The sequence below is a fragment of the Hyla sarda genome, chromosome 1, assembly GCF_029499605.1.
Source record: "Hyla sarda isolate aHylSar1 chromosome 1, aHylSar1.hap1, whole genome shotgun sequence".
NCBI classification, from domain to species: Eukaryota; Metazoa; Chordata; class Amphibia; order Anura; family Hylidae; genus Hyla; species Hyla sarda.
In genome coordinates this window covers 372,573,861-372,587,132 of record NC_079189.1, presented here as the reverse complement: position 1 = coordinate 372,587,132, position 13,272 = coordinate 372,573,861, and the positions used below count along the sequence as shown (strand labels likewise).

At 41.5% G+C, this 13,272-nt stretch overlaps 1 protein-coding gene across 2 annotated transcripts in view; it reads right to left on the bottom strand.

The window, feature by feature from the left end:
- Nucleotides 1-13,272, bottom strand: part of VPS13A (vacuolar protein sorting 13 homolog A) — a 350,725-nt gene that overhangs the window by 229,613 nt on the left and 107,840 nt on the right. For both annotated transcript variants that reach the window (XM_056523518.1, XM_056523526.1), the window contains exons 14-18: nucleotides 6,563-6,625; nucleotides 6,303-6,435; nucleotides 4,001-4,095; nucleotides 1,370-1,512; nucleotides 833-1,034 (exon numbers count right to left, since the gene is read on the bottom strand). In XM_056523518.1, coding sequence (XP_056379493.1) covers nucleotides 833-1,034; nucleotides 1,370-1,512; nucleotides 4,001-4,095; nucleotides 6,303-6,435; nucleotides 6,563-6,625 — 636 coding nt within the window. The remainder of the gene's footprint in view (nucleotides 1-832; nucleotides 1,035-1,369; nucleotides 1,513-4,000; nucleotides 4,096-6,302; nucleotides 6,436-6,562; nucleotides 6,626-13,272) is intronic.

Sequence of the window (13,272 nt, the reverse complement as noted above, 5' to 3'; positions counted from 1 at the left end):
ACTTACCTACGTCGGCCTCACGCTGTTCCTTGGGACTGGAACGTCGGACAGCCGTCAGCCTATCACCGGCCGGACAGTGATAGGCTGAGCCCACTGTCATGTAAGGAGCTATGGCCGGCTTCTTACATGACAGTGCGTTTAACCTATCACTGGCCGGGGCGGGACATCGCTCCGGCCGGTGATAGGCTGACGGCTGTCCGACGTTCCAGTCCCAAGGAACAGCGCGAGGCCGACATAGGTAAGTTAAAGTTTATTTACTTTATCTTTTGCAGCCCGGGAATAGGGATACAGCGTACAGCAGTGGTCTCAAACCTGCGGACCTTCAGCTGTTGCAAAATTACAACTCCCAGAATGCCCGGACATCCGTTGGCTGTCCGGGCATGCTGGGAGTTGTAGTTTTGCAACATCTGGAGGTCCGCAGGTTGGAGACCACTGGCGTACAGTATAGAGTTCCATCGCCAGCGGCCCCCAACAAAGAGGAGGAGGGCAGTGCTTGCGGGTGACATATGTGAGTAGTACCCCGCTGGGCTGATCATTAATTGGGGGGGGGGGGAGCAGAACAGCGCTCGTGGGTCACATGACTGGAGGGGGGTGGCAGTGAAAGAAATACCGTTATATACCATGGAACCACCATAAGTTACAAAAATACCGTAATACACATATTTGATCATACCGCCCAGCTCTATTGCTGAGGCCTCTTTATTTTGTTCATTTGTATTTATACAACAGCATTGTGGGAGACCAAAAGGTCAGACCTCATCCTAGCAATAGGATAGCATTTTATGAGGTGAGGATACTTTTATAAGCAATAACACACTTTATTGGTACTTACGGCATCATATATTATTTCAAGAGGCTGAGAATCTACTATTAGCCTTTGATCAGCACTTTCATCTAGTGGATTTGTTTCAAACATGAGATTTAACAATGAAATGTTATTGTCTACCACCACATTTCGTGACGACAACAGACATGGAATGTTTTTGCCATTAGGTATGCCTGTTATCTCAAATGTTCCAATCTGGGCTTCAAACCTGTAAGAAGAAAAAAAGGGAATTTGTTTAATTTTAAACAATCGACTCCATAAGGAATAATTTCACCAAGCCTTGTTATTAGGCAGCGCCCAAATAAGTTTAGGGAGCTGTTTATCAACAGGCACCACCACCAGGAGAAGACACTGCATGATCTGCACATTCCTGTGTAGATAGTGCAGCATTATTATAAAAGCTGAGCGGCTGATGGCATTTATTAATAGGTGGTTACAGTTGTGTAAGGGACACTAGCAAGATATACATATTCCTTCTCCAGGAGGGTTGTGGTGAAAAGTAGAATTTTATATACTATATAGGAGATGTATTGCACTGCTCACCTAAGTGCTTGTGCACCAGGACGCTGTTTTAACACTGTGCTTAGATCAGTTATGGCAAGAGTAATCAGCTCAGCTTTTCCTTTGTCTTCTTGTAATCTGATGGACATGCTCAGCAGTTTGATGCATACAATCATAGCTTCATACTATAAGGTAAAGAACATCATAATAAAATGCTGTGTGCATGGGTCTATATATGAATACAAATATTGGTGCAATAAATCTAATTATAAAACATATAGATTATATTCACATAATATGCTGGGTCACATTAAAGGCTTTCTTCTCACAACTGTCTAGGATTTGGTCTGAAATGCAGCATTTTTAGGTGAAATTACAGTATAAAAATAATTTGGTAATGGGGCTCTGAGTCACTGGAGCAGTCTCAGCTAAGTTTCCTCACACCTTTCTGGACCTGCTAAGGGTTTATTCACTTTCTGGACCTGTTAAGGGTCTATTCACACGTACAGTATCCTGCCCATATTTGAAGCTGTAGTTTTGATGCTTTGTTCAGCCATTTACCATAGTTTTAGCATAAAATCTGCAGCCTCAAATCCTGCACATCAAATATGCGAAGGATACTGTACAGGTGAATACACCCTTAACCCCTTAAAAGGGGTACTCCACCCCTAGACATCTTATCCCCTATCCAAAGGATAGGGTATAAGATGTCAGATCGCCGCAGTCCCGCTGCTGGCGACCCCCGGGATCGCCGCTGCGGCACCCCGCTGTCATTACTGCACAGAGCGATTTCGCCCTGCACGTAATGACGGGCAATACAGGGGCCGGAGCATCATTACATCACGACTCCGCCCCTATTGACGTCACAGCCCACCTCCCCAATACGAGTCTATGGGAGGGGGTGTGGCGGTCGTCACGCCCCTGCCATAGACTTGCATTAAGGGGGCGGGCTGTGATGTCACGAGGGGCGGAGCCATGACGTCACGCTGCTCCGTCCCCTGTATCGCCTGTCATTACACACAGAGCGAACTCGCTCTGTGCAGTAATGACAGCAGGGTGCCGCAGCAGAGATCCCGGGGGTCCCCAGCAGCGGGACCGCGGCGATCTGACATCTTATCCCCTATCCTTTGGATAGGGGATAAGATGTCTAGGGGCGGAGCACCCCTTTAAGGACTCAGCCCATTTTGACCTAAAGGACAAAGCCAATTTTTCGTTTTTGCATACTTGTTTATTTTCCTCCTGCCCTTCTAAAAATCATAACGCTTTCAATTTTGCACCTACAGACTCATAAAAGGGCTTGTTTTTCTATGCCACCAATTACACTTTGTGAGGACATCAATCTTTTAGTAAGAAAATCTACTGCAAAACCAAACAAAATACATTTTTGTGCAGTGAAATAAAAAAATTAAAAAAAAAAATGCAATTTTGTAACTTTTGGGTGCTTCTGTTTTTACGCAGTGCAATTTTCGGTAATAATGACACCTTATCTTTATTCTGTAGGTCCATACGGTCACAAAGATACCGAATTTATGTAGGTTTTGTTTTATTTTACTTCTTAAAAAATGATAACTACATAAACCAAAATTAGCATGTTTAAAATTGTCAACTTCTGACCCCTATAACCTTTATAGCGTACGGGGCTATATGAGGGCTCACTTATTGTGCCGTGGTCTGTAGTTGTTATCAGTACCATTTTTGTTTTGATGGGACTTTTTGATAGCTTTTTATTAGTTTTTTTATGGTATATGAAGTGACCAAAAATGCACAATTTTGGACTTTGGTATTTTTTTACGTGGACGTCATCGACCGTGATGTTTAGCTAACCTTATAATTTTATAGTTCAGACAGTTACGCACACAGCGGTACCACATATGATTATTTTTATTTTTTATTACATTATTTTATTTAAAAAATGGGAAAAGCAGGGTGATTTAAACTTTATAGATAAGGGGTTAATTCACTTTTATTAACTTTTTTTCCCTTTTAGCCCCCATGGGGGTGCTATAACAGGCAATCTTTTGATTGCATACACTGATCAATGTTATGCCATAGCATAGCATTGATCAGTGTTCTCAGCACTCTGCTGCTCTAGCCTGCTGAGTAGGCTTGGAGCAGCAGATCGCCGAAAGTAGCAACCCAGACCCACCGGGCTTAACCCGTTCTCTGTGAGTCTCCTAGGACTGTATCCACCTTTTCCAGCTCACCGGAGCACCTGAAAGCTGAACTAATTTATGCAGACTAAAGTCAGCAACTGCCGAGCCGAGAAGTTTGTGACGAATCGAATCACTGTATATACGCTCATCTCTAGTGGCATCATCTGGTGGGAATTTTAAACATGTGTTAAACTGCTGAGAGACTATATTTATTTTATACATTTTTATTAAACTTTATTTTTGTACACTACAAAAGTCTATACAAAAATTATATACCGGTAAATTGTATCTTAAAACCCAACTACATTATATACACTTACTTAGTTTTGAACTCCTACTGGAGGTGGGCAAGTCTATGTTTTGCTATGGGTCCCTATGATTTCTGAGTATTCCCCTTGTCCCAATATTAAAACATTTGCTGTAATTATCTTTGCTTCTATTGTAATTGTAGATACACTAAAAATAGTCTATATGAAATGATTTACATTTTTTTATCCACTGACCTTAACACTTTGCTTACCGTTTTTGGAAGAGTTGGATCTACTGCTGTTTCACTGTATCCAATTGCGGCATACAGCTTAGCTTTCTCTTCCAGAGTCATCAATTCTCCAATACCTTAAAAAACATATAATATTCACTGTCTAAACAATACATATTTCTGTTTAAAAGTCAATATTATTATATACTACAGAACATACCACAACTATTAATATTTAAAAATAAGTCCAGACTGCCGACATTAAAAAAAAAAAAAAAAAAAAAACATTTACTTGCCTTCCCAGTCTTCTTCCTGGTGCTGGGGCCCAACATGTCACATTGTTGCCAATCAATGGATGAGGAGGAATACCACTGTGGTCTGTGATTTGCTGCTTTACACCAGGAAAAGGATTGTATGAGAGGCAAGGAGCAGCTACACCAGAGGCACGTGGGGAGTGTGGAAGGCAAGAAATTTGTTTTTGTTTTTTTAACCTTGGCAGCCTGGCATTTAAAAAATAATGCTTATTGCCGGATAACCTGTTTAATGTAATCACCTTGCATTTAAAACCAGATCTTGTACAAAAAATACAATGGAGTAGGAAAGGTTATGGACATAGATAGCATAAATAGATCTGGGCATGAATAGTTTTTTGCTAAAATCATGCACACTCTCCATCACTTGTCCTACAGTACCATCTATCATGTGTTTTGTTACTGTAACTGGATCACCAGTCTGATCACAGTGCTTAGAGGAAGATGGTCAGTCCTGGGTCAGTTGATTTCCTGTAAACAACATCATGACATCCTTTAGCTATCAGATCGCTCCTGCTAGCTTCCTCCCAGTTTTATCTGTATACTGTTACATAGTTAGTACAATTGCTGTTGCTATCTCTAGGGTATGTAATTTTGTTTTGGAAAATCACAGCAAAATCTGTCAAAGTGCAGTAATGTGTGAAAAATGCAGTTAAAAATTCAATGTGTGAGCACAGCCTAAAGACCTTAAATCTTCATAAAACACCTGAAATGTGATTACAGGTGAAATTACTTTTGTCCCGTGGCAACATTTCTCTAAAAAACACACTTTGAACATGAAAATGCATCAAAACGGCATATAATGTTAACTGACCTCAACCCACCAAACACCAGCAGTCTGATTAGATGACCAGATGCAATCATAAAACGCTACACATCAGCCATGGGAAATGTAGGCAACATTAGGAAATAATTTCAGTAATAGAATTGAAACCAGAATGGCTGTAAAGTCATGCATGCCACATCTGCTTAAACCATTAAAGGGGTACTACACTGCCTACGCGTTCTGAACATTTTGTGTGCGGGTGACACAGCTCATGACGTTCATGGCCATGCCCCCTCTTGATGTCACACCACGCCCCCTCAATGCAAGTCTATGGGAGTGGCCGTGAGAGCCGCCACGCCCCTCCCATAGACTTGCATTGAGGCGGTGTGGTGTGACATCACAAGGGGGTGAGACCATGATGTCACAAGTGGCGGCACCTGCATACAAAATGTTCAGAACGCTTAGGCAGTGGAGTACCCCTTTAATGGTTTAAGCTGATGTGGCATGCATGACTTTACAGCCATTCTGGTTGCAATTCTAGTACTGAAATGATTTCCTAATGTTGCCTACATGTCCCATGACTGGTGTGTATAGCCTATGCTGCACTATATAAGAAAAACAAATCCTGGAGTGCTTCTTTAACTTTTAAACTGAGCTGTGATAGGTTGCTTTGGGAAATCACTTCAGCTTTTCTCTCATATAGTTTGATACATCTGGGCCTTAGTGATTGTGAATGTCTACATATTAACAACATGTCATTTTTAGATCCAGTGTTTTGTGCTACTTTGTAGTTTTTCATGTGTTTTTTTTCAAGCTTGTATTCATCTCAATGCTTGCTTTTAAGCTGAATTGCTCTGAAAAATAAAGTCACTTCTTTTTTCAGTGCTGCGTTTTGTAAACCACAGGCTTTTTATAAACATTTCCCACAGAGGTCAATGGGAGATGGAAACCTTGCTTTTTTGCAGTAGATTTTGTCTGTGTGAACCCATTGCCCAGACACACAACTAGAACAAAATATTCAGGCTTCATATTTAATACAATAGATGCATTTGTGTAATTGTGTATCACAACTGTTTTTGTGTTGAAATAAAAATTACATTTATGTATGACAAATTTCTAACAAACCCTAAATATAATGCATCGCATCAAAAAACTATATATTGCTGGTGTTAAACCAACAGTTACAAATCTTACAATAAAAACCAGAAATCCCATAGTAATTTTTTTTTTTTTACAATTACAGCAAACACCTATAAACCGCACTTACTTCCAGATTTTGCCTCTTCTTTTTTTTCTGGACTTTCCCCAGACCAGCCCCACATCCAACCAAACCATCCATTTGAATTACTATCTTCATCTTTTACACCAGGTCTGAATATTTTAAGTCCAGCCTTGGTTGCCTAAAAGTTAAGTAATCGCATTATTCAAAGCTTGTAGATTTATCACCTTTTCCCACAAGAATACACAGTTTCACAAAACAATGAAGACAAAAAAATATTTAAAAAATACATCATATACTAGTCTTACCTCCATTTCTGCCTGTTGCCTTGCTAGAGTAATGCAAAATATATCCAAAGTTTCTTCATGCTCCTGTAAGATTTCACAAATTACAAGTTTTTAAGGCGGTCTTTCTTATAGTTTCTAAGCCAAGAACTTCAACCAAGTACTAAGGCTACATTCACTCATGGCTTTGAGAACAGTTGCTTAGTTGACAGCATATAACACTGCACTCCACCTATCAATGCTGTTCTCCCCTCTCAGCTCAAGTTTTAAAGAGTTTGTCTCAGAAAGACAATCTCAGGTAATCTGTGCTGACAGACTGTGCGCAAATATTTCCCATCAACAGAGCCATATTGCAACATTGCCCTGACGTACAGCCATGAGCACATATCACAACCAGATCATAATAGAGTCCCCCATAATTTGGCCTGCTTGAACAGAAAAGGTACTTATGCCCTGAATATTCCCTGAACCTGTGTCTTGCCACTGGTTGAGAAACCATGCATTAAAAGTAAACATATAAAAAAAATGTATTTAACCCCTTAAGGACGCAGCCCATTTGGGCTTTAAGGACGCAGACAATTTAAATTTTACGTTTTTGTTTTTTCCTCCTCGCCTTCAAAAAATCATAACTTTTATATTTTCATCCACAGACTAGTATGAGGTAGGGGTGTGAATCGCCAATAATTTGGCGATTCGATTCGAATCGCGATACCAGGGTGGCGATTCGATATATCGCAATATATCGCGATACTGTCATGTTGGCGATATATCACGATATATCGCGATATTCCCTATTAAAAGCTTGGGGAAACTTATTCTAGCTGAGAAAGAACTAGATCCCGCGAAAGTTGTCCTGTGAGTGCGTACGTTTTCCTTCCTGTTTGTTCTGAGTCTGTAGTCTCGCGGTAGCAGCCTGCGAGTGGGACAGAGCTGATAACAGGTACACTGCCAACTAGTGGTCAGGAGTTTAAGTGTTATAAAAAAAATAAGACAGACAAATAGGACTGTGACTCAGTGAGTGAAATACAGTAAATGTTAATTATAATAATTTATAAAAAAAAATCGATTCTCAGAATTTTAAAATCGATTCAGTATCGCAGAACAAAAAATCGCGATAATCGCGCAAATCGATTTTTTCTTACATCCCTAGTATGAGGGCTTGTTTTTTGCGCGACCAGTTGTCCGTTGTAATGCCATCACTCACTTTACCATAAAATGTATGGCGCAACCAAAAAAATACTACCATATATACTCGAGTATAAGCCGACCCGAGTATAAGCCGAGACCCCTAATTTCAACCCAAAATCCCAGGAAAAGTTATTGACTCGAGTATAAGCCTAGGGTGGGAAATACCTCATCCCCCCCTGTCATCATCCAGACCCGTCATTAACATCCTCATCATCATCACCGCCTGTCATCATCCAGATCCTCATCATCATCACCTGTCATCATCCCCTTGTCATCATCCCACACCCCCCCTTCATCATCCCCTTGTCATCATCCCCACCCCCCTTCATCATCCCCTTGTCATCATCCCACACATCCCCCCTTCATCATCCCCTTATCATCCCGCACATCCCCCCCTTCATCATCCCCTTGTAATCATCCCACACACCCCCCCCTTCATCATCCCCACCCCCCTTCATCATCCCCACACCCCCCCTTCATCATCCTCTTCTCATCATTCGCCCTCAGTGGTCTTCAACCTGCGGACCTCCAGAGGTTTCAAAACTACAACTCCCAGCAAGCCCGGGCAGCCATCGGCTGTCCGGGCTTGCTGGGAGTTGTAGTTTTGAAACCTCCGGAGGTCCGCAGGTTGAAGACCACTGCGGCCTTCAACATCATCCAGCCCCCTCTCACCCCCTTTAGTTCTGAGTACTCACCTCCGCTCGGCGCTGGTCCGGTCCTGCAGGGCTGTCCGGAGAGGAGGTGGTCCGGTGAGGAGGTGGTCCGGGCTGCTATCTTCACCGGGGGCGCCTCTTCTCCGCGCTTCCGGCCCGGAATAGAGGCGTTGCCTTGACAACGACGCAGAAGTACGTTGGCAATGAACGCACCTCTGCGTCGTTGTCACGGCAACGTGACTATTCTGAGGCCGGGCCCGAAGCGCTTAGAAGAGGCCTCCCCGGTGAAGATAGCAGCCCGTAACCACTATCCCACCGGACCACCTCCTCTCCGGACAGTCCTGCAGGACCGGACCAGCGCCGAGCGGAGGTGAGTACTCAGAACTAAAGGGGGTGAGAGGGGGCTGGATGATGTTGAAGGCCGCAGTGGTCTTCAACCTGCGGACCTCCGGAGGTTTCAAAACTACAACTCCCAGCAAGCCCGGACAGCCGATGGCTGCCCGGGCTTGCTGGGAGATGTAGTTTTGAAACCTCTGGAAGTCCGCAGGTTGAAGACCACTGCGGGTGGGGGAGTTCACTCGAGTATAAGCCGAGGGGGGTGTTTTCAGCACGAAAAATCGTGCTGAAAAACTCGGCTTATACTCGAGTATATACGGTATTTGTGTGCTGAAATTAAAAAGAAAACCGCAATTTTGCTAACTTTGGAAGGTTTTGTTTTCACGCCGTACAATTTACGGTAAAAATGAAGTGTTCTTTATTCTTTGGGTCAATATGATTAAAATGATACCCATGATAACATATTTTTCTATTACTGTAGCGCTTAAAAAAAAAATCGCAAACTTTTTAACCAAATTAGTATGTTTAAAATCCCCCTATTTTTAAGACCTATAACTTTTTTCATTTTTCCGTATAAGCGGCGGTATGAGGGCTCATTTTTTGCGCCGTGATCTGTACTTTTATTGATACCATATTTGCTTATATAAAACTTTTAATCAATTTTTTATTAATTTTTTTGGGAATAACATGTTAGAAAAAAGCAGCTATTTTGGACTTTTTTTTTTACGTTCACCGTACGGTATCATTAACATTTTATTTTAATAGTTCAGATATTTACGCACACGGCGATACCAAATATGTATATAAAATATTTTTTTTAACACTTTGGTGGTGAAATAGGGAAAATGGGACAATTATTTTTATTGGGGGAGGAGGTTTTTCAAATTTTTTTTACTTTTATTTTTACACTTTAATAGTTTATAGCAATCACTCGATTGCTAATACTGTTCAGTGCTATGTATAGGACACAGCACTGATCAGCATTATCGGTCATCTTCTGCTCTGGTCTGCGGGAAGGCAGATCAGAGCAGAATACGCCGGGAAGGCAGCGGAGGCAGGTGAGGGGACCTCCGTCTGCCGTGCTGAATGATCAGATCGCCGCGGCAGCGCTGCGGGTGATCTGATCATCCATTTTAGTGACCGCGATGCTGCAGATGCCGTGATCTGTATTGATCACGGCATCTGAGGGGTTAATGGCTGACATCTGCGGGATTGCGGATGTCCGCCATTACGGGCGGGTCCCTGGTTGCGATCAGCAGCCGGGACCTGCCGCGCATGATCCGGGCATCGATCCGATGCTCGCGGTTATGCTTAGGACGTAAATATACGTCCTGGTGCGTTAAGTACCATTTCACCAGGAAGTACATTTACGTCCTGCGTCCTTAAGGGGTTAATATATAAATACATTTACATGTGTATGTATAAATGTACAGTATTTCTATATTATAAAAATGTATGGGAAATAGAAAAGAAAAATGTAGGTGACATAGATCACATTTTTTTTAGTGTTATCTCACAGACTTTAATGGCATTTGAACCTGCTAAAACATCACAACTATGAAGAACAAAAACTAAAAACAAATAACTATAATGTACATTTTACACTTGGAGTCTAAGAATGGATTTGCATCAGGTTGTACAACAGTTCTGATCCTGTGATAAATTAAACTAAGCCATATAAAATCACTAATGTGAACAATGTCCACAAATGCTAATGCTGTTAGGTATTAACATGCTGCTCGACTCATAGAGTAGAATGCGTTAAGGATATGTGCCTTTAATATGGTAATAGATACATTTTAGAAAAAAATTGTTAAGACACAAATAATATTAGCCAAATTGCTGTTCTATATACTTAATAAATAAAAAATGGAATTGGGAGCGTATAAGGGAAATTAATTAAACTAGTATACCTAAAAATGTGGGCATTGCACCTTAATAAATCTGCCAAAGTTAATGCCAAAGGGATTTTACCTAAAGGGGTGGCACAAGAATACAAAAAGAGAGCCAAGTACTGCAAAAAAACTAAACCAAACCTGTCCTCAGGCTGTGTGTAGTATAACAAACTTGGTTCCATTCATTTCAATGGAATGGAATAGTGCTGTAATACCACATACAACCTGAGGACTGGTGTGATGCTGATTCTGAAGATGTATTTATATCAAAACCTGTGCAGAGGAAAAGTTGAACAGTTGCCCATAGCAACCAGATCACTTCTTACATTTTTTAAAAGGCCTCTGAAAAATAAAATAAGCAATCTGGTTGGTTGCTATGGGCAACTAGTCAACTATTTCTCACAGGTTTTGTACAGGTTTTGATAAATCTACCCTAATGTGTCATCAGAAAATGACCTGTTGTGTAAATCAACATTTAATGTTAAGCTTATCTTCTTAGAATTTTTTTACTTTTTTCCCCAATTTTCCATTTTATTATTTTTTTAATAAAATCCCTGAAGTCTTGCAATTTTCACTCTGGTCACTAGGTCTAAAACTAAAATGAATTACCTATTCTGTACAGATCATTTTCCAGTAATGCCTTTTTTCCCCATTACAGACAGAATTACAGTGAAAGGTGACACCAGCAAAGAGATAACACTGTATTTACCAAAATTCACATCAGAGATCAGCCTCCCCATAGAATGACCTCTAAAATGGTCTTAGAGAATGCCCAGCGCTATCTCCAGTTAACGTGAATGGCATAGATCCCGTCTATTGTTGTTTATGTCCATGGGTCCTGCCATAAAGCATATCACTAAATGCTGTTAAAAGCAGCTTAGACAGGATGGCAGCCCCCATAATACACAAAAAAGTAAATAATTGCAATCAAAAATTTGAAACTGATTAGAGACAGATACTAAAACATGTTTTTTCCTAATCAGGAAAAAATATAGGTGATACATTCCCTTAAAGGGTACATTCACACATACAGGATCCTGTGCAGAATTGATGCGCAGGATTTGTAACTGCAGATTAGAAGCTGTGCTCAGTCATTTAGTTTACATTGAAATCTGCAGCAGAAAATTCTTTGCATCATTTTGCGTATGTGTGAACGTACCCCTAAGACTGACATTTAAAACTTCTTTTTGTAAATGTTTCACAGAGGCCATACTGTTTGAAAAAAATGGCACATCATTACAAAATGTTGTTTAGTTTTAGACCAACTATTAGTTGGTATGGTATACAGAAACATACTGCACCAAAATTTTGACATACAGGGTCATGTCTAAGCCATGTCCATTTTCCAATGGAGGCACGACAACATCTAAAAATGTCTAAACTGTGTTGTGGAGAGTTTATTTGTTTGTATGTTTTAAAAAATGTTTAATAATGTTAATTTAAAAAATCTGATAAAAAAAAAATATGTCTAAACGGCGCATAATTTCTAGTGCATTTGGAATAGTTAAACTGTCCCACTGTGCACAAACAATTCAGTTTGTAATATAGCACTGGCTTTGTCTATAGGGCAACCCTATGCAATACAAAGCCTTTCCTGAAAAATTGTAATAGTTTATCAGAGGACCATCGCAGGGAGTCTTCATATTGCATACAGACACCTAAACATAGGAGTCTCACATATGAGACTGATGTCAACTGAACCCACCGATATCAATGGGACTTGCTGACTACTTGTGTATGTGTGTATGGAGGCCTCCTGATTCCCCATCCTCGTACTCCCTGCAGCAGATGTTGGAAGAGAATGATTAAAAGGATACTCCGCCCTAGACCTCTTATTCCCTATCCAAAGGACAGGGGATAAGATGTCTGATTGCGGGAGTCCCGCTGCTGGGGACCCCCACAATCTCTCCTGCAGCCCCTCGAGTCATCACTGCAAGGAGTTAAGTTTGCTCTGTGTATGATGACTCACGATACAGAGGCCAGAGTATCGTGACGTCACGGCTCAGCCCCTGTATCGAGAGTCATCACGCACAGAGCAAACTTAGCTGTTTGCAGTGATGACTCAAGGGGCTGCAGGAGAGATTGCGGGGGTCCCCAGCAGCGGAATCCCGTGAAAAGACATCTTATCCCTTATCCTTTGGATAGGGGGTAAAATGTCAAGGGCAGAGTACCCCTTTAAGAAGATTTCAACATGTCAGATTATTGTGTTTATCCAACAGCTATGTGGAGTGTACGGCTTCCTTAGAAGACACACTGAATGGTGCAGTCATGGGCAAGAGTTCTGCAATTCTATAAAGTCCAGGCACAGGCTCCGCTCCAGGGGAGACTCAGCTTCCGGCAATACATCCCTACCAAACGAGCGCGGTATGGCGTGAAGATGTATAAACTTTGCGAGAGTACCTCCGGGTACACTTGCAAGTTTATAGTGTATGAGGGACGAGATTCCCGTTATGAACCCCCAGAATGTACCCCCACTCTGGGTGTTAGCGGGAAAATCGTTTGGGGCCTTTTGCACCCATTGCTAGATAAAGGTTACCACCTTTACGTGGATAACTTTTATACTAGTATCCCTCTCTTCACATCCCTCGCCGCCAGATCCATGGTCGCTTGTGGGACAGTCCGGAAGAATGAAAGAGGCCTTCCGCCCCATCATTCCCTACAT